Source organism: Pteronotus mesoamericanus, unplaced genomic scaffold, assembly GCF_021234165.1.
Source record: "Pteronotus mesoamericanus isolate MK-2021 breed Mesoamerican mustached bat unplaced genomic scaffold, CSHL_Meso_final contig_116, whole genome shotgun sequence".
NCBI lineage: Eukaryota > Metazoa > Chordata > Mammalia > Chiroptera > Mormoopidae > Pteronotus > Pteronotus mesoamericanus.
The window spans coordinates 32,417,331-32,438,245 of NW_026555027.1; the positions used below are offsets into that span (position 1 = coordinate 32,417,331).

Consider the following 20,915-nt stretch of genomic DNA (forward strand, 5'->3'; position numbering starts at 1 on the left):
GTTTGGTTAGGCCTACAGAATGTTGTTGGTTGTTGTTGTCGTCTTTTAAACTGAGTCAACATTTTAAAGTAGAGACAATTCGCAGAACAATCCAGATATGTAACTTCTCTTAAATAGTGGAAGACTTAGCAGCCCTAGTCCCCCTTGCCCAAGTGGCAGCTGTGAGCTGGAATGGAGAAGCAGCTGTCACTTTTAGAGAAGTCTTGAATTCCCAGTTTGCCAGCCCCTACCACTCCCTCTTATTCTGGAATTGTACAAAAGCTAGGTGTCAAAAATTGAATAAAAACCAGAGTTTAGTGCTTATACCCACCCTGCCTAATCGTGTATCTGGTACCTGCCAATTCCTGTAAGCATTTGAGTGTACAAGCCCCGCTTTAGTTCAGTCCCCTCATTTAGAGAAGGGCAACTCAAGTAGGGTAGTAAAATGACTCACAAAACTCATTCCAGTGAAAGCAAAATTTTCACACACCAAGGATGATGATCTGACAACTAGAAAGTATGCACAACTAGCTTTAGGCTGTGTGCATACAACGTCAAAATTTATGGAGCAAAGTTGAAATCTCAAACACCATATTTAGACAGTGCCCCCTGCCCCTTTCAAAAAAGGGCAAAGATTCTCAAGTTTGCAGAACAAATGTATTCCCTATTTTGGATTGGTATAGACAGTTTTTATGAACCTAAATTTTAGATATGATTTCCCTTTATACTGAGGGCACGATTTATTGAGAAAATGTTCACAATGCTTACTCTGTACATGCAAGTACTTCTAAAAATGGCCTGGGTAAAAGCAATACAGGAAGGATAATATGTGTAAAAAATTTCTCTTCTGAACATTTAACTGATATATCAGAAAAGGAGTGACCAAGATTTATTGGGTGAGCCCTTGAAGAATTTGCATACATCTACCCTATTAACCTCAGAGCAGCCCAAGATGGGTGATATTGTTACTCCCACTTTACTAGTAAAGATGCTGGGGTTCAGAGGCGTTCCCCAACTTCAAGATGACCCAACTATTTGGTCAGGGATCACACCCAGATTCAAGCACTGATGAGCATGTTGGTAACGTTCTTGAGAGCGGGGGACGTGGCTTGTCCATGCTCACAGAAGGATCTCGTTGATATTTGTGTCGTAAGCCTGCCCATTGCCAAAGCCCACCAAGTGGGACTTGCATAAATGGGATAATCTGAACAACCCTAACATACAAAATGAATTCCTTTAGGCTGGTTCCTGAACAGGCTGAGAGAGCTTTGGTTCCTCCTGTTGCATGGTCAGTGATCCCTGGGCAGGTGTCTGCTAAGGGAATTAATAAAATCTCTTTTCTAAATCAAACTTCTCCTTTAGAATTGTTATAAAAGTTAGTAGTCAAGGATTTGGCTGATATACAAGCCAAAAGCAAGTTTGCTAATGAATAAGAATAATAATTAAAATCAAAATAAGAAGTAATTCAAGAATGAGAGCTTTTGAAGAGTAAGGAATTTGATTAAAAATTCAATTGCTTTTTTTTTCTATAATGAAACAGTTCTTTAACCACAAAACAGCTTTTATAATAATGCAGAAGAGTATGGTTCCAAGTAAAACACTCCCCCATTTTAATCATGGCTATTATTTTTGAAAATGAAAATGGCTGAGGTCATTGTAATCTATTTTAGGGTTTGCATGGGTTGGTGGTATTTTTTTTCTTGGCTTTGAGCTCTCCACGTTACCAGCTAGACGTTATGGGTTTTGCTATGTGCCCTTTCAAATCCCATTTTTTTTAATAATGTTGTACTTTATACACATAAATTAGAGTGAATTCCACTTTCTTTCCTAACAACTCCAGATGGGGTCCACACTTTCAAGAGAACTAAAACTTGCCTTTTTTAAAAAATTGTGTGTACTTCTTAGAACAAGTATGTTCCTATCTACATTAAAATGCCGTGAATGTTCAAATGGTGAGAGATTAGTAAAAACAGGATTCATGTGGTCCTTTTCAAAACCAAACTGAAATATGAGAATAACATCTGTGTATCTACCCCTTCCAACTTACAAAGACAGACACAGATAAAGGGAAAAAAATGTCCAGAAAGAAAACTCCATCTGGGCAGAAGTCTATACCTACCAATACCTATGGACTGGGGGAGTCCATAGATACTCAGTTAAGACACATCAATGAAGCTCTCTGTCCCCTGTAGGACATATCAGGCAAAAGTATCACCTGTAAAGACACTTTAGTTACACAATCAGGCCTCCTTTTAGATGTGATTAATATTTAACTGGCTTTCTGAATTTGGCTCGGTTTTATTATAATTCACTATCACATCACACAGAATAGCCCAAGATCCCTCTAAATAGCACCAACCCAGACGCAAGAGAGAATGTTTTTGCAAAGCATACATATTATGAAGGGTTGCATACTAAAATGCTTTAAGCTCTGTTTGTTTGTTTATTTTTTTAAAAATCAACTTGCAAAGCCAATGTAATAAGATGCTGTAGCTTTTATGAAAGGTGAAATAATTTTAAACACAGACACACAATGAGTTTATTTATTTAGAAACTTGTTAAAGAGAGTCTGGGAATTCAAATATTCAATGTTGACATTGTACAGAACTGGCCAGGAGCCAGAACTCAGTCTCCAGAGGGACCCATTGGACAAGGAATTCAGGCCTTTCTCTCCTCCCACTTGAGCTAAATAGGTAGAGGCCATTAGTTATACCCACAGCAATATCTGAACTGCACTCAAATAAGCTGCCCTCGCCAGGGCACTTCAAAGGAGGGCAAGTGTGTTTAGCTTTTTAGTGCTGAACTAGAGCAATATGTCACACTTTTGAAAGAGTTTTGTAAACAGTTTCTTCCTTATGTAGAAACAACTCTGAAGTTTCTTGTATGGCATGTAAGCAAAGGTAATTAACAAGGATTATACTTTTTTCATTTACTGGGGGGAAAAATAATACCAATCTGTGTGTGAACTAGGGACCTCAGAGAAGCACACTGCCTCTCTCTTCCTTTCTCCCTCTCGTTTTCTGTTCCATTCATTTATCTCTCTTTACCCTCTTCCGCACACTTGTTCTCACTATACAGCCAATTTCCTTGAGAATTCCCTGGTAGACTCAGAAGGCCAGAGGAGTGGGAAAGGGGGGAAAATCTAATTTTAGAAAGAGGACAGTAGCAAATGGAGTGGGGAGGGTGCATACAGGGCAGTCCAGAGGAAAAGAAAAGCAGACCCCACAGACCTTTTTAGAAAGTGCCTAGAGCAGCGGCTGCCAGCCCAGGAGGGTTCACCACCTCTCCAGAAAACTGTGCCTGACATCCTTATAATGTGACTGTCTCCCTATGTCTTCCCCAGCCTCTTACTTCCCTGCCAAAGGAGGCTGGGAAGGGGCCTGCCCTGCCGGCGGCGAGAGAGAACGAGTAAGGTGCGCCTGCCCTCCTCGCTCAAGTGGGTTTCTGAACCCCAGATGTGTGAGCGTGTGTGTGTGTGTGTGTGTGTGTGTGAGTGCGTGCGTGCATGTGTGTGCATGTGTGTGTACACCATCAAGGCAAACCAGCTCTGAGGGGACCAGTTTGCCAGACACACAGCACCTCTAAGATTATAGAGGGAAGGAGAGTTCTGGCCCCAGCTTAGGAGCCAGGAACTGGGCAGCTGGAAGAGAGAAGTGTGGGGAGCCTCAGCCCCAGAGTGGGGGAGCTCTGCCTACCTTCTCACTAGGGCCTCCCCAGCTCTACCACCGGCCCCCACCAGGACCCACTCCCTCCTCCGGACCAGTGAGCTTGGAGATGAAGGGTGGGAAGGTGTGCCGGGCGGGCTCTTGGGGATAGGGCTCTGCGGGGGCACCGAGTACCTTGGGAACAGAGTAGGAGCCGCTGACCAAGAGATGACAAGTCAAGTTTCTCCACTTCAGGGCCAGCTTCCAGCAGAGACAAAGCAGAGGAGGTGCAAGGACAGAGGACCCTGAACGGGGTGTGCTGAGGGCACCTTGGCTCTCTCTTGCCCTCCTTGCCGAGGGAGAACAGAGCCAGGTGTCCTCAGCTGTGGCCTTCCTGCATCCGACCACATGTGCAGCCTTAGAGAACCTGGCCCCAACTTCCAAAAATGAAATAAACTCCAAACGACAGATGTTTGAAGGGAAAATGCTTACAGAGTTACTACCCTCAACTTTTACCCAAAAATAAAGAAAGAAAGAAAAGAAAAAAAAAGAAAGAAAAAAATTTCGTGGAATGACGCGTTGATTTCTCTTCGATAAGGAAGCTACATATTGAATGATCGAATGTCGGCAGAGGAGGCCCGGCCCGGGTGGTAAGGAGAGGCCTCCACTCAGAAAGCCTGAGAGCTGAGCTACCCCGCAAAAGACACTCAAGAACACTCCCACCGTCGCCAAGACTAGCGACTCTCCAGCCCCTACAAATAAAAACCTGAAAAAGGAGCCTTTCTTTCCATCCTTCGTGCCTCTGCAGCTAATGAACCGTCCCCTTCCACAGTGTTGAGGATGAGGGGGAAATGAAAAGCGTTATTAACCTTCCCTTAAACAGATTTTTTTTTTTTTTTTTTTGGCGAAACACATAGAAATGCTGCAGAAAGACTACACTCCAAGTGCCAAATGCAATAAAGAAGCCCTATGCCAGGGTACTGGTCAAGTAATGGCAAATATACCACCTTCCTAGAAGGGGCCTCTGCCTCCGTCGGGCCAGCGTTTTTCCTCCTCAAAAGCAGTGTAAAATAAACAACTAAAATGTACTTTTTAACAAAGCTCTATGTTTCAATGTTCTGTTTTGTTTTTTTAAGGATGAAGGAAAACGTAAGTAGGCAGGCATACGAGGAGTGCAAGCTGGAACCTGGGTGCGCACTTCCTCTATGACCTTAGATATTGGGCTGCTAAGGTGAGGAGTTTAAGCACGGAAGAAGGGGTCGCCAACTACCTTACCTACTTCAAAACCTCTTTTTAAACAGAGATCAAGTGTACAAGTAACAAGTGCCCCTGAGTCTCTACGAGACTTCTGGGAAGGCAGTAGCTAAGGGGGTCACTCACTGCAAATTCGTTCATTGCAGTAATTGAAACCCTGCGGGTATCACTTCAGGGAAGTGGGGTGGGAGGTGGGGGTTCCTTCGGGTTTCAGGCTCCAGACAAGCTGAGCAGATCAACCTCACTTCTTTCCCATCATCAGGAGAAACACTGTTGCAACTGGTATTTCTAGATCGGCCCAGGTGCTGTCCTAGCTGCTGGTGAAAACGGCCGGGAAACTCGCGAAGCTGCCAGAGTAGGCTTGGCTTTTATTTTTATTTTCTTGAAAAATGGGAGTAAAAGCCAAGGGCTTTGGGCAATACAAATGTCAATCTTCTTGCCTTTCCCTTCTTTATTTTTTAAAATTAAATAATTTATTCTTCCCAAATGACTGCGACGAATTTATCGGTTTAAACTATTGGGTGTTGTGGTTTGTTTGTTTTCTAAGCCCTGTAAGTTGGAAAATGGGTGTTGCACTGATTCTGGGTTTAACTTCAGTGGGTACTTTCGGGGGTCTGTGGTTCCTACTCTTGGTCCAGGGGATCCTCTACAGAAGCCAAAACTGGGACAGCACTTGGCCACCAAAGAAATTTACAAAAGACAAAAAGAATAGTAAGCAATGGAGAAAACAAGTGTTTCTATGTGATTTGCTTCTACTGCAATTTTGCCACGATAAGGGTAGGTTTGTTGTTTTGGGGTTTTTTAAGTATGCTGGTCACACTGCCTCTAATCCAAAAAAAGAAAGAAACCGGTACCGACACAGCGGCAAAGTTTTCGTCGGATTGCACCGCTGGGGTCACCACGCGCTTGGAAACTCACGCACTACGCGGGGAAGGAACTAGCTCCTCGAAATACAAAAATGCATACTTTTAATATGGTTTCCTTTATTACCCAGATTGTGACTGAAGAATTGCATAAAGCAGCACCTCGGTCTGAGACAGGCAGCCGCGGTGGCAACAGCTGGAACAGCGCGAGCGGGAACCTGAGGTTTAGCAAGAAAAGTTTGTAAGAGTTCGCATCTACTTAGCAGAAAGCGACAGCGGCATCCTTAGAGACACTAGAAACAAAATTAATGGGTCTCCCACTGCATGAATGACAACTATCACCAGATCAGAAAAGAGGCTTGGTTTCTGGATATTCATTCAGTCGTCTGAGCCGGCGGGAATATTTTAATACGACAGCATACAGTTTGGCAATTAAAAGGGTTGAAAAAGCTGCTCAAGAAAATTCGAAGGGTTTGGTGTTATGCTTTCACTTCTGCGGATACCCGGCATGAGGTGCGCGAAGCCCTGGGCTTTCATTTCACAACTTAGTCTTGGTTGCAATAGGCTCTCCACCCACCCCTCTCCCCCCCGCCCCTCAACCCTCATCACACACACACACACACACACACACACACACACACACACACACACGCCCCTAACCTTTAGTCGTAATTGAAGTCCCCAGGCCTGCGATCATATATACATTTATTCCTTCTCAGATGAAAATAAAGACATCGGCCTCATTTAAAAGCAAACAGGAAAAACAGGAATTCCACCGGTGCGCTTTGACACTGTTGCAGCTAAGTGAAATGTACAATATCCAAAAGAGAAACAGATGGACTGATGACCCAAAGAGCCTTACGTTTAGGTTGATCCCCGAGACCAGGGCGAAAGGAAACGTACCGGGGAGTGGGGGAGTGCTTGGGTGAGAACTGGACGAAGCACTGGAAAGGCGCCTACAGTGACAGCATCTCGCTGGGCTAGACCGCGCACTCCCACCGCCAAAGAAATCCAGCCGGCCGAGCCGGAACCTAAGGCTTCCTTCTGCGCGGCTGCTGCGGGGACACCAGAAGCTGCTGGTGTGGGGCGTACTTGGTTTTAAAATGCAAGGAAGGGAGGCTGAGAGACTAGGAATTTCACTGAGAAAAAGCATCCCACCCCCCACCTCCACCTCTTCTCTCGAAAGTCCACAAGCAAAACAATTAGTTCCGTTTCCAGCGGGTGGGAAGCTAACGGCGGCCTGTCCTCTCCCGGTGCTGCCCCAGCCCCACGTGCGGACACCTCGCGGAGGAGCACTTTAGATTGCTTCGGCTCTTCGTTACGCCGAGTCCCCTTAGACTCGAGGTACAAACACTTAGACAAACCCATTCCTGTTGCCCACAGTCCCGGTTGACACTCGTACCATCTCCGTGTCGGCTTCGCCGGCAATGCCGGGAGAAGTCACCCACACTTCTGCAAGAAGAGTGGGGGATGGGATCCCGCCGCCCCAACACGGAAGGAGCCCAATTGCCCTCGTCCCGCGTGTCGCAGGCCGCTCCACGGCGAGCAGGCAGGGGGCGCCGGGGAGGGTTAGTGACCCGAGACTCGGGCTGGGTCCAGAAAGAGAGCAGAAACCTCCGCCGCGCCTTCCCCGCAGCCCAAAGTCCCGGCAGCCCGCCCCCTGGGGGTCACTCGGCGCCCGGCCAACCCGAAGCTCAAGGGCCGGAGCGCGCCCTTTCGGCCCCTTTCTCGGCGGCGGCAGTCGCCGCTGGCTGCGCGCCCTTCACTCCCAGCTTTCCACGCGCTCGCGGGGCCTCTTCTCTCCCCACCTGCCCGCCGCTCTGCGCAGCCGGTAGCTCTGCTCGGCCCGTGCGCCCCCACACACCCTGCGATTACAGCCCCCACCCTCCGCTCCCCCACTCCCCACCCCAGTCCTCGAGCCGCGCACGCCGGAGAGCACAGCCGAGCGCACAGCGCCCACTACCGCAACCGCAGCTCGGCGCAGCCCGCCAGCCCGCGCAACTTGCAGCGGCCGCCTCGCAACTTTTCCCAACTCCACCACTCCTGCCTGCCGCCGCCACCACAGTGGCTCCCTCGGAGCCTGCCACCCACCCCAAACCCCAGAAACAAACCGAGGACCAAAAATGCTCCTTTCCCTAGCCCGCCCCCCCACCCTCCGCTCCCCCTCCCACACCCGGGACTAGCTGGTTGGCCAGAGGCAACTCTCCTCCGCCTGGGGGGAAGGGGAGGGGAGGGGGAGACTCTCTCATCTCCTCTCCCCCCCCACCCCACCCCTTCCCGCTCGCTCTCGCGCTCTCTCCTCCCTCCCACCCCAGCCTTTGCTGCCCCCACCCCCACCCCCACCCCGGGGTTGCCACAGCTGGTCCGTGCGCAAGGCTGAGGTCTGCCCGGCTCTTCTGGCGCCCAAACCAGGAGAGAGAGCGCGGGCGGGCGGCCGGACGCGGAGGCTGGGACCGGCAGGTTGCTGGGGCTGCGCTGCGCCTGCCCTCCACCCGGGGCCCCGGAGCGAGAGGCAGCCCCGCGCTCCCTCCCGGAGCGCTGGAGACAGATATGCAAGATGGCAGAGGAGGGGGAAAGCCAATAGAAAAGGGATATTGCACCTACTTGTGGCCAGTTTCCTTGCCCTGCCTTTGGATCTCATGCTGTGCCCAGTCCTGCAGCCGCTGGTGTGTGGTTGGGGTTTTTTTTTCTTGGATCTTTTCCTTCTTTTGCTCTCCCTCTCCCTCCCTCCCTCTTCTCTCTCTTTCTCTCTCTCTCTCTCTCTCTCTCTCTCTCACACACACACACACACACGCGCGCGCGCGCGCACACACACACACACACACACTTACACACACTCTGTCTTTCCCTCTTTCACTCTCTCCCTCCCTCTCTCCCTTTCTCTCAATCCACGCTCGCTATCTCTCCAGCATTGTCAGTTTGGACACCTTCGCACATGCGCGCTAGACGCCCCTCCAACATCTCAGCGCCGCCAAAAAAAGTTTGGAGCGATTTATCACTTTGATTTGGAGATCTTGTCAGATGGCAATCGCCGAGGAGGCGGAGAAAGGGAGCTACGGGGAGGGCGGCGGGGGGCGGGGAGCAAGCGCGGGGAGCCAGAGGGGAGCAGACACTTCGCCCCCCCACCCGAAAAAAAGGAATGAAAAGACTCGGGCAGAGTATTGATTTGGTGTTGGAATCACCAATAAGCCTGTATCATTACTATTACTGTTTTTCCCACTATAAATTGCAGGAAATTTTCTATACCGTCCGTACCAAGAAGGCGGGATTGGGGAGGACTTTTTAAATCTTTCCCATACCAAAGAACTAAAAGGACTGCACTCTTGACGAAAGATCCAGGAGAAAGTGAGATTCATCCTGGACTTCGGGAAATCTGATGCTGCCGCTGCTACTGCTACCGGAGCTATTGCGGCTTCTGCTTTCAGAGTTGAAAGCAGAATAAATAACTTTCTCTCTCGATTTTAGGTATAATGCCAATGCTTGTCGCCACCCTTAGAACATTTTAGTGACCTATTCCTACCAAATAGTAAGTTTCACCTTTGAATCCTAGGTCCAGGCAAGCTCGGACATTTGATACCCAAGACCTCCTGCCTTCCCTGAGGTCGGCTGTCACCTTCCGGCCTCCCCCACCGCTGGCCCCGCCGCCTCCTGCGGCAGCTCAGCCTGCCTGCCGTTTTCACTCGTTCGCCTAAACCCGCAATCTCCGGGGTCGTAAGAAGAGGGAGGTGGGGAAATCATCCCCCGCCCTTTAAAAATACATTGTTGAAATTTGCTTTTATTGCAGGATTTACCAAGGAAGTGGGTAGCAGAAATGGTCAAGGTAGACTCAGTTCCAACTACGTATAGATTTTCTCTTGGTACAACCTCTTTGCATTAAACAGTTTTGTTCAATACCTTCCATGAGCTATTTATGTCCCCATTAATATCTGTTGCAAATCCTGCCAGACACCATAAAAGAAAATTACAATCTTTTCAGCCTCTGTGCTGCAACAATACATCCTTGATGTTCAAGTTAAAGAAAAGGAGAAAGGAAAACAGGTCCTGGTCGTGAGTTTGGCAAAGCATGGGAAGGGAAGGAAGACCACCGAGAGTGCCCAGTTGTACCTGTTGTCATTTATTGTCAAAACTAGGACTAGGGGTATGAAAGAGCAAATAGCAAGGCTCAACACCAAAGGGCATCCATCAATGATTCACGAATATCTTTACTAAAGAAAATCAAAATTCGAAGGATTTACCATGGCCAAGAATGCCCACAATTTCTCTTTCTCCAAAGCTGTGTAATTCCAGGGGCATTTTGGCTGAAAGATACAGGTCCCTAGAGAACCAAGGTACAGGTCCCAAGGGAGACAGATGTGTAATACTGAAATGTGAGAAATGGAAGTAGGAGTAAAACAACTTCCAAAAGAAAAGTCTCTGGCGCCCACACACAGGGGCACAGGAGAATCCTACCATTCCTTCTGAACTAAAGAGGCAAGTGGGGGGTTTCCCTCAGACCTTCCGCAATGCCTGTTGCTCTGTGCATACAGATGGTGTACTTATATGTTCGGTAGGTGCAGAAGCACCAGGCACTTCAGCATTCTGAGTGCGGGTGCCCAGGCATCTGTGGATGTGAGCTGACCGGCTCCTCTCTGTTTAGATGGGGGAGTGCCTTCACCCTGACCAGTAACTGTCCTTAGGGGAAAAGGAGAAATGGAGGTCGAGAGCTTTCAGGAAGGAAGTGAAATCTCTAGGAAGAGAAGCATACCAGGATAGCTAGCAAGAAATTCATAGAAACTTCTTTAAGGGATTCTCTCGGGACCCTCGCCTTAGGCCAGCAGACAGAGGGGCCCTGCTGGAGGATCAGGCCCCTCCCAGCTGGCAGACCCTAGAGGGCCTGGGCTCCCTGGAGAGGAGGTGGCGTCCACTAGGGACCGGAGAAGAAGCTGACTGGGACATTCCATTTCACCTTCTCAATCCCGGGAGCCTAAAAAAATAAATAAAAAGAGTTACCAACCTCCCTACCCATTGCTCTCGTTAATTCCTTTCATCTCATCCCCCAGGGAGCCTATCTATGGGTCCCTTTGCAGAAAGGAGGTTAAGAGGAGTGCCAGAGAATTTTCTGGGAAAGGAAGATACCTAGGAGCAAACCCAAGATCAAATACAAAATCCCCAAGTGAAGCTGCAGTTGTTGCTTCTGCTGAGAAAGTATAAACCACGTGGCGCGCCAGGGGTAGGATGGGGCTGTGAGAGGAACTGGTGGGATGGGGCAGACTAAAGGAAATCAAATCTGAGCCCCCCACACTTGAAGATCCCTGTCTTTTCAACTTTTCTAGAGGGCAGGGAGGTGGGGGCGGGGAGGGAGGAGTGGGGTGCAACTGGAGCAACCTTCCGTTCTTGTTTTTTTGAGTCCCTGGGGTCGCGATCGCTTCAGCGAACGGGTCTTTGCCTGGTCTTTGGAAGACTTTCAGGACAAGAGCGGATGCAACCTCTTCTAACTGAAATGATAAACACAAACTCCTCTGTGCCCTCGGGCCAAGCCATTATGAAAAGACAAAGCATTCTTGTTGTTGTTGTTGTTGTTGTTTAAATAAAATATTCCTAATATCACTTTTATTTTCAAACCTGAAAGCTGAGTTTCCTTTCCTTTTCCCCCGGTTCTCTTTATTCCTTTGTTTCTACCATTTGCTTTCTCCCCTAAGTGAGTGTTAATAAAAGAGCTAAGTTGCTAGTTGAAGTGTGTTTAACCTGATGGAACAAACACCCAACAGCAGTGGACCGCGTTCGCCGCCTGCTACGCGGCGGACCCAGCGCGCCAAGCCCGGCGGGTCCCCATTCCCAGGTGCCCGGGCCCGTCAGTTCCACCTGTCCCAAGTCTCAGCCGTGAGACCCAAACAGGTGACTTTCTGTTCAGCCCCTGGGGTTCCCGACACACTCTGACGGGACGTGTAAATAGTCGCTGGCCCAAGAGAAAAGAGGCCTCCAACAAGTTGGCGGAGCTGCCGCCCCCCACCGCTCGCCTTTCCCTCTCCTCTTGAAATTCGTTTCCTTGAGGGGCAGCAGCGTGGGTCCAAAAGTTTAATTGCGTTTCCTTCCACGAAAGCGGGCATCCTGGAAGCAGTGCCTGTCTTGAAAGTCGATGAGCGTACAGGCTGCTCGGATTTGCTTATTTTTATTACTGTCATCTTGTGCTTTCTGGGTTTTGTGGGGCGTTTGTTGCTGTCGTTGTTAAGCAAAAGCAAGGCGACCAGGAGATCGAGGTGAGAGTTGAAGGAGGATGAGTCACTGAAGAAGAGAAGGGGACAAGTTTACCCCTTCCCCAACTATGTGTCTTTAATTAATGCTAGAAACGACAAAGAACCGATTTGCAATACATTGCACGCAACAGGAAATTTTCCTTTCCTTGCATTATAATTGAACCAACCCCACAGTGTCTTTGGAAGAAAGTTTGAATTCTTTATGGAGTTATTTCTTGGCCTATTGTCTTTGTGCAGTGAACTTTACATCTTGCTGTTCAATCGCAAACCTATATTCTCCTGGCTACCAGCAAGATTAATTTAATCATTGTAATGCAATTATTAATACTGTTTACCCAACGCTGGGTTTCAGGTTGGCTGTTAAGAAATTAAACTCTCGCTGGGTGACCAGAGCTAGGCAGGGGTTTCTTCATGTTGAAATGAAACAGTCCTCTTTATTTAGTCTCAGAGCTCTAGCTTTCGGCCACCGGCTCAATTAGCCAAAATGGAAACAATTTTCATTCATTGCAATAACTCACTGTTCTGGAGATCGCTTTCAAAATATACACTTTATTATTATACGCTGACCTCGGTGGCGTGGAGTGGCAATAAAAGAAAGAGGCAGGGAGATCTATCTAGCCCCCTTGGGCTATAATTATTAGAAATTAATTGGGTTCAGGACCCTGGGTAGTCTAGCTAAATTAATAGCTTGTCTAGTGGTTTAAATCCGAATTTTTAGTCCACGGGAGAGAAAGAGAGAGAGCTACAGACATGAAATGCAGACCCAAGGGACGCCTGAGTTTACTTGCAAGACCCTCATCTATTAAATAGTGTCCAGAATACATTTGAGTTGGGGAGAGGGGGCCGGAGTAGGAGGGGGCAGGAGCCAGAAGAAAGAAAGAAGAGAGATGGGGAGGGCGGCTGCGAGTGAGCTAAAAGGTCTCGAGTTGATTTTATTCGATTTTTCTTGCCTGCATTGTTTTCGGGAGGGGTTGCATTTAGGGGTTAAAATACAAACTAAAGATCCCGTGTACTCGGAGCTGTCGTGCCGGAGTAAAAGTGAAAAGGGAGCCTTAGGCAAAAGGAAATTACTGCGAGCCCGCGTGACCTTTCAGGGAGGTAATCAATCAAGTGATCAACAGGGATATTTATCATCGCTATATAGGACTACTTCGTCCTGCACGGGCGGGGTTGGGGAGGCGAGAGGAGGGTGGAGACGCGCGCGCACGCACGCACACACACACACACACACACACACACAGGCGCGCGCGCGCGCACACACACACACACACACAAAAGTTTGGACAAACCCGATAAGCCTCGGGACAGAACACGTAGGCTTTAATAAATGTTAAGACTGTTCGTTTAGTCTGACTTTCATGGGAAAACACACATTCATACGCCTACGCAGGGAGGAAATGCGCACGTCCCCGCAGCAGTCGCTGCGTGAAGGTGTTAACTTTAAACCGTCTGCTGTGCTCTGCTCTGAAAGAGAAGCTGGCGGTGAAATGCGCGCTTCAGACGCAAGCGAGGACAGTGAGCGGGGCTAGCTCGGCTTCTGCAAGCAGTCGGGCAAAGGGCGCCGCCCGCCTTAGGGGGCGCCGGGCAGCTGGGGTGCCCCTCTCTGCGGCGCACGGACGCCGGGGTCCGTGGCACGGAGGCAGCCTTCTGTCCTGCGAAATCCTCGCGTTGCCCCTGCCGCGCGGCCCCAGAGCGGCGCACCGGAGACCAGCCTGCTTCGGCGAGCACGCGCGGTGGGGGTTTGGCTGCCGCGTGTTTTCTGCCCAGTTACCTTCTCTATCCTTGTAAAAACTCGCTGCTTTGCAAATTGCGTTTTTGGTCCCGGATTTCTTAGCAAATCGTTAGGTTTTACAATCCTGTTCCCACCCTCTGGTCGTTCAACAACCCCCGCCCAACCTCAGACGTGTGTATAAGGGAAGGTTGGGGCTGGGGGGGTTGGTTTTTAATAATAATGATAATGATATTAAATAGTCAGCTTAAAATCTAGACCCCCGAGGCCCTCGCCCAGCTCAGGGATTATAATCAGCAGTTCTTTCGGGAGAAGGTCGAGCTGATTACTGGCCCTGGAGGCTGGGAACTATTTCACCACGGGTTTATGAAACACAGGTTAGGGTGATGCGCGCCGCCTCCCAGGTAGCGAGCCGCCGCTCCTGCGGTGTGGGAATGTGGGGCCGCGCCAAAGCAGTGCTGGTTGGCACCAGATGCGGAGCTCCCGCTCTCCCGCCCGTCGCTCCGGCTGCCCTCTCCGGACTGTGAACTGCGTCCTTCCGCACAGCCTAGTCTGCGGCGCCCCCGCCTGGCTTTCCCCGCCGCAGCAGCTCCCAGTACTCCCGCTGCAGAGGGCTCCAGCTGTGCACAGTAGCCGCCTGGGCGTGGGGGTGGGAAACAGCTGGAACGCCCCGGGGAGGTGCGGGTTGGGGTGGAAAGGAACCCAGCAAGGAGGATTACGAGGCGATCAACTCCCGGAGTTGCTACTGGTTTAGGATCGGAGGAGCAGCTTCACGGGGCACAAAATCTCTGCCGGTGGAAACAGGAGCTCCGGAGACCACACTGCCAGTGTGCTATGCCCAAGGAAGTTTAGACTTCCTTGGGTCCCTGCTACTGAACAAAGAATAACCTAGAAAAGCGCTTCTCAAAGTTAAGTGTGTGTGTGTGTGTGTGTGTGTGTGTGTGTGTGTGTGTGTGTGTACCCTCTGGGGATCTTGTTTTAAATGCAGATCCTGATTCAGTTAGTCTGGAGTGAGACCGAAGCAGTCTATATTTCTAACAGGCTCCCAGGCAAAGTGGGCACTCCTCAAAGTGTGGCTCACGGACCAGCAACATCAAGCATTACCAGTACTTTATCAAAAATACAGAATCTCACGTCCCAAGCCAGACCAACTAAATCGAAATTGGCATTTTAACAAGTGTTTCACCTGAACATTGAAGTCTGAGAAGCACTGCTCTAGAATACACCTGGCCAGGTTTTCTTCTGTCTTAGATCAGGATACCTCCATGATTGAACCTCATTTCAAATCCTGCTTTCTGCCGCGGTCACAGGAGAGGGTGGAGTCAATGAACCTATTCATTTAAAAGCTACAATTCCTCCGGCCCCTCACAGAAAGTCTTTCCCCTCTCATCCACTGACTGCGGGGCTCAGAGGCCAAATGCCACCAGTGAGGCCTTCCTGGATCCTGGCCTGATTGACAACCCCCACACCCACTTCCCTCTCACCCCCTAGCATTTTGCTGTGAAGTCTATGACGTTTATTCTTCCTTCTTTACACTGGACTTCTTTGTTTCCACGTCTTCCTTGACTTCTCCACTGTAGACTTCTTAAAAGAAATCACACCTATCTTCTCTAGCTTTGTTTTCTCACTGTAGCATGGAAATAGTCATTCCTTCCTCCATGAGATTAATGTATAAAAAATTCTTTGTGAACTATAAAGCTAAAGTAACTGTTACCTCTTTTTTTCCATCCCTCAAGCCCCCTCCCATAGGCTAGTACAATTCTTTACGTCACTAGGCACATAGTACGTTGTTGTCTCTCTCTGGAAGGTTCTTGAACTTATCATATACCTGATATTCTGAACCTAGAACACAGTCAGACTTAAAGCTCTTTGTATGAAGGCTTAGGTCCTAGTTTTCTCCTCCGTATAATTCTAATAACAAAATTAGAATATGCAGATGTGAAATAGAACCTCTGTATATTTGAAATCTGCATATTCTAATTTTGTGATTCAGTAAGATGGTCCTGAATTCTGGAAACTGTCAGCATTTTAAGTGGCAGGAACTGAAAGTTGGTATCCTCAAGACTTAAAAGCTAGCTTTTGTAAATTAAAATTAAGTAAGCCCTTTTCAGGTTCTGAAAAAAGATATACACCATCAAAGATCCTGTACCTCTTTTGGAAACCAGGATTGCCAGACTTAGGAAAAAGATGGCAGTATTCAGATTTCAGGGTCATTATACATTAGCTAAATTCTAGGACGGCAAGATAGAATTGAAAGACCTTAAGGGTCAAACGTTTGGAGGTTCAGTTCCCAGTTCTGCCTTTTACCATCTGTGAACCTTAGGCAAGTTGGTGAACGTGTCTAAGTCCCCATTTTCTCCTCTGTATGATGGAAATAATTATGTATACCTTACAGAATTGTTGTGAGGATTAAAGATAATATATACAAAGTGCCTCGTATGTAGTGCCTGCTACATTAGTAGAAATTTAACAAACAAAGCTATTCAGAGCTCCAAGCAATAACATTCTGTAATTGGCATAATGATAAGTCTTATATTGTATGTTCTGGGGGTGGTGGTCAAACATCTTAGACACTGCCCTTTCCACTCCCATTGTAATGAGATAGATATAGATACAGATACACACACACACACACACATATATATATATACACATACACATATAAATGTTTTTGTTTTGGGGTTTTGTTGTTTTTTGGTTTGGGGTTTTTTTTTGTTCAATGTACTGTCTGCTCAAATAACTGAAGCCTGAGGACTTTGAGAGATACGTGGGCGCGTCCGCGCGCACGCGCACACACACACACACAAACTGGTTTGTGCAACCAGATCTTAACATTGCATGTTAAGTTTGAATGGACACCAATATCTGTGTGTGTGTGCGTGTGTGTGTGTGTGAAAGAGAGAGAGAGAGAGTGGATTTTAGCTACATATTTTTAAGGGATTCTTGCTTACTCTGCCTACTCCCAGTATGAATTGGGGCCATACCCAGCTCATCCCATGCATGCGCTATCCTGACCATCTCCCAGACAGCATGAGGCCACAGGACCTGAGCCACATGATGAGGGCCACTGAGGCTCACTGGCAGAAACATTGCTCCTCCCCTGGCCATCTGAGTGTAAGTTTTTCTCGATAATGCGTACAAAGCTATAATTTGAAGATGTCTAAATTATCTATGTTAGCATATTCTCTCCCTATGAAAAGAAAGCCACAGAGACAATTCAAAGAGAAAGTGGCTTTTAATGGGATTAGAAAGTGCTCTTTCTTTTTAAAAAATATTATTATTGCTTAGATGACTTTTTTGTTTGTTTAGTGTTTTTAAATTTTAGTTTTCATTAATCTGGTTGTTAACTTTACTTTCAACTGATGAAACTATTGGTTGAGTTTAGATCCCAGTCAGGAAATAAAAGATTTGTGAAATTTCAGCATGTAGAACTTTAAAATTCTTTATTCAAACAAATGATTACAGTTGACATGAGAAAATATAGAAATTATCAAAGCAAATTAATTTGCTCAGTGTACTTTTAAACTTATAGATACAGACTTTCCACATCTTTTTAAAGCACAAACTACCAGACCCATGCTGAGAGAGTTTATAAAGGAGGCTGCCTTGTAACAAGATCTTCGGTGCTCAGTAACTTAATTCCCTTGACTTGGGTCCAAGGAGACCTGGCTACCCTCACACTCACTATAGAGTGAAGTCCCATAGCTATGACAGAGTGTGATACAGGTGTGCCCTGCTTTATGAAAAGCCACATCACAATGTGATTATTTGCTCCATGCTATTTTATTAAATAATGAGTTCCTCTGGGACATTTGAAATATGATTTGACTTTTAAAATTTGATTTATACTCACTTTTCCCAGAAACACGCCTATGGAGGTAAAGCTTTATTTTTTTCAAATGGTGACACATGTCCCTTAGCAAATGTTTTATAAGCAGTCCATTTTCAAAGGTTAAGACAAGGAAGCATAGTTCTGAAACTGGGAAAGAAATGGTTTCTGCACAGAGAATCGGTTGTGTGCAGAAGAAACAGTAGGAATGGGCACCTGCTGAATTATCTCCTCTGAGGACTCCTGCAGATGTGCTGAAAGTCTAACGTGTTAGGATCTGGACTTAAAATGTTTCAGAAAATACAATAGTTCTGAATTACAATACAAAAAGTACCAAATCAACTCTAGAAACACTCTTGAAAAATACTTTCAAAACTGGAGAATTTTCTATTGCATAGAGAAACTGAAGAATCCTTCTGAAGTTGGTCTGGGCTTATACCCATTTAGAAGTAATAGTCTATGGGCAAAAATCCAGCTCATGTCCAGGATTTCACTTAGCTAGTTGGCACTGAACTGAAATGCTAAAATTGTGTATATTGAACTAATCAGGACATTGGCATTCTCAGGGGCTACAGGAGACAGCTTCACTTTTCCCTGCAGTGGAAGCACCAAGGCAGGGAAGCTAAAATACTGAATACTGTTGTGATGCACCTGTTTCTGTTGTGTTAGTTTCATGCTGAACTTTCCACAACATTGGTTTCCAAAATAGCTGCAGAATCAACAATCATGCAGGCTTCTTCATCACACTAAATGGGAAATCTGGTGTTCCTTGTACTTTCCAGAGGGGTACAACATATAAACTTCCTAAAGCAGAGTTCTGTTAATATCTCTCTCCTATTCAGGCTCCCTTAGCTATTTTCAAGATAAAGACCCACAGTTTTGACCTTTATTCAAAGGCATCCTAGATGCTTTTGGGAAACAGCAGGAGGGGTGGTAAAGCATGAGGTGTGCACCGGAAGTGTTGGGAATCTTAGTCTGAATGAGTTGTAGGATTCAAGAAATGATATTATGGGAAATAGGTTTGTAAAGATAGGTTGGGCCATGCCATGTGAGACTTTGAATAAAGGCAAAACTGGCTTTATCTTGTAAATAACTTAGAGAGCTTGAAGAGTCTGAATGGGAGATGGATCTCATTGTTAGAACAGTTCCTTAGGAAGATGAAGCAGGCAGTATAGAATGGATTGCACTTCCTCTCATGTGTTCAGTCTACCCATCATTTGAGATCCAAGACAAACATCACCTCCTTCAGTAAACTGTTGATGTAGTTCTTTCAGCTGGAAGCCAATCCCCATCACCAACCCACTGTGGCACCTCTTCCTTACATGTTGGTTTTGTACCTCTGTGCTCTCTCATAGTACACTTCAAATTCCTTGAGGGGTATATGTACCCACCCCTTCTTGTCCTCCAGTGCTACAGCATATCTTAAGAACTAGTAGTTCTTTCTAAATGTAAGGATTTTTATTTTTCAACAGTTTTAGAAAATGCTCAGCAATTGCCTTTTTAAACACTGCCTCTCCTTCAGACTCTCGATTCGTTCTGTGCTATCTTCTCTGTCTCTTTGCCTCTTTTTCATAAATTCTACCTCTTTATCTCTGTGTTTCATTCTGAATAATTTCTTCAGATTAATATTTAAGTTCTCTCATTCTCCCTTTAGCTTGTTTGATCAGCTATTTAATCTGTCAGCTTTTTCTATCTCAATTATGGGTTTTTTTCTTTTCTGTAATTTTTATATATATATATATATATTTTTTAATGTGCCTATGTTCTTTCCATACCGTCTTGTCATCTTCTTATTTTTAGGCTCAAGGTTAAGTTTTTAAAAATCGTAAGCACGTTTTTTTTTTTTTATATGACAGTTCTATTATCTGAAGATTCTAAAGGTCTAATCCTGCTGTTTGTTGTGTCTATTGACCATTGCGCAGATAAGTTGTTTTCTCATATTTTAGAATTTTAACTTGTTAGTTCACCTTCAGCGAGATTTTATCTGTGAGAATCATGTTTAAAATTACTTGAAGACTTATTTTTCCAGAGTGGTTTTACACTGGCTCTTATCAGATACCCGAGGGATATCATTAATTTTTTAATTTATTTGAGTCTGGGATTTTCCAAACCTTGGAGGATGTGTAATTAGAACCAGAAACATAAGTAATAGTGGGCCTGTTGGGAAGAATTTTCAGGGAAGACTTTTTCCTTTATAAGCCAGGGGCCAGATGAAAAGAAAACTTCTTTGTTATCTCTTTGTATGGTAAGCTAATAATTTTCTAAACCAACTTTTCATGGATATTTGAGACCCAGTTTAATGCAAGGGTATCTGTTCTAACTCCCCAGCTTGTGTTGGACCAGAACTTCATATCTTGATTCCATGAAGGTTTTCAAGCTTAAGCTCTGCATTTTCAAAGCTATTCGCTCCCCATTCTCTAACTACAGGGCACCAGGATTTTTATCCCCTATTGTATTCAGCCCAAGACATTTCTCTTTTTCTTTCAAAAACATTCATTAGTTATTAAACAGAATGCTTCAGTGATTTGAGAAGGGAGAAATTGTAGATTATTTAGTCCAAAAAATACTAGGGCATCTAGATTTTAAAATACATGTGGTGGTTTGTTGTTAGTGAATTTCAGTTTCAATATTTTTTGTGTGTGTTTTTGTATTCAGAAGAAATCGGTCCCAAAACAAATGCAGAATCAAATGTCATTAATGAGTAGCTTCACAAAAACAGCCTTTTCCCAACAGTTTTGATTAGTCTAAAATCTCTTATCCCATCTCCCTTATCTGGCCATCAAAATCATGTTCAGCTTTCAAATGTCATCTCAGATTCAGCCTTCTGTCTAATGCTTTCCATAATAATAGTAATAATAATTACAAAACAATAATGATCATTTGTTAAGTAATTTGTGGTAAGCACTACACTAACATTTTGTGTATGTTATCTTATTTTCTAAATAGCCCCATGACATTTAACCTCATAGTTTAGGTGAAGAAACTGATGTTCCTATAAGTTCAGAGACTTTTTCAAGGTGACCTTGCCAGCAATAGATTGAACCATGTAAAACTGCTGATACTCTACTCTTTTTTACCCCATCCCATACACACACACACAAAACATTTCACATCATTCGATCTAAGAAATAGTGAAGGGGGAATCGAATTTATATGCTTTCTAACTTCATATGCTTTCCCCTGGATAACACAGCCTCTCTACTATATTAATTAATCCTTTTTCTATGTTACTGCAGCACTTTTATACCATCTGTCTTAACTAACTTTCCTCATTTGACCTTCAGTTACAATAATGTGTGTCCATCTGTCTTCTCCAATGGATTGTAAACTCTGAGGGTTGTGCCTTAACTCTGTATCCACAGCACTTAGCACAATAATTAATAA

The 20,915-nt window shown here is 45.9% G+C and overlaps 1 protein-coding gene across 4 annotated transcripts in view; it reads right to left on the reverse strand.

Annotated features, from left to right (window-relative positions):
* Positions 1 to 8,693, reverse strand: part of MECOM (MDS1 and EVI1 complex locus) — a 546,907-nt gene extending 538,214 nt beyond the window's left edge. For all 4 annotated transcript variants that reach the window (XM_054580389.1, XM_054580380.1, XM_054580366.1 and 1 more), the window contains exon 1: positions 8,345 to 8,693. In XM_054580389.1, the coding sequence (XP_054436364.1) occupies positions 8,345 to 8,381 (37 nt within the window). In that variant the 5' untranslated portion in view covers positions 8,382 to 8,693. The remainder of the gene's footprint in view (positions 1 to 8,344) is intronic.
* Between the last annotated feature and the right edge of the window lie 12,222 nt (positions 8,694 to 20,915).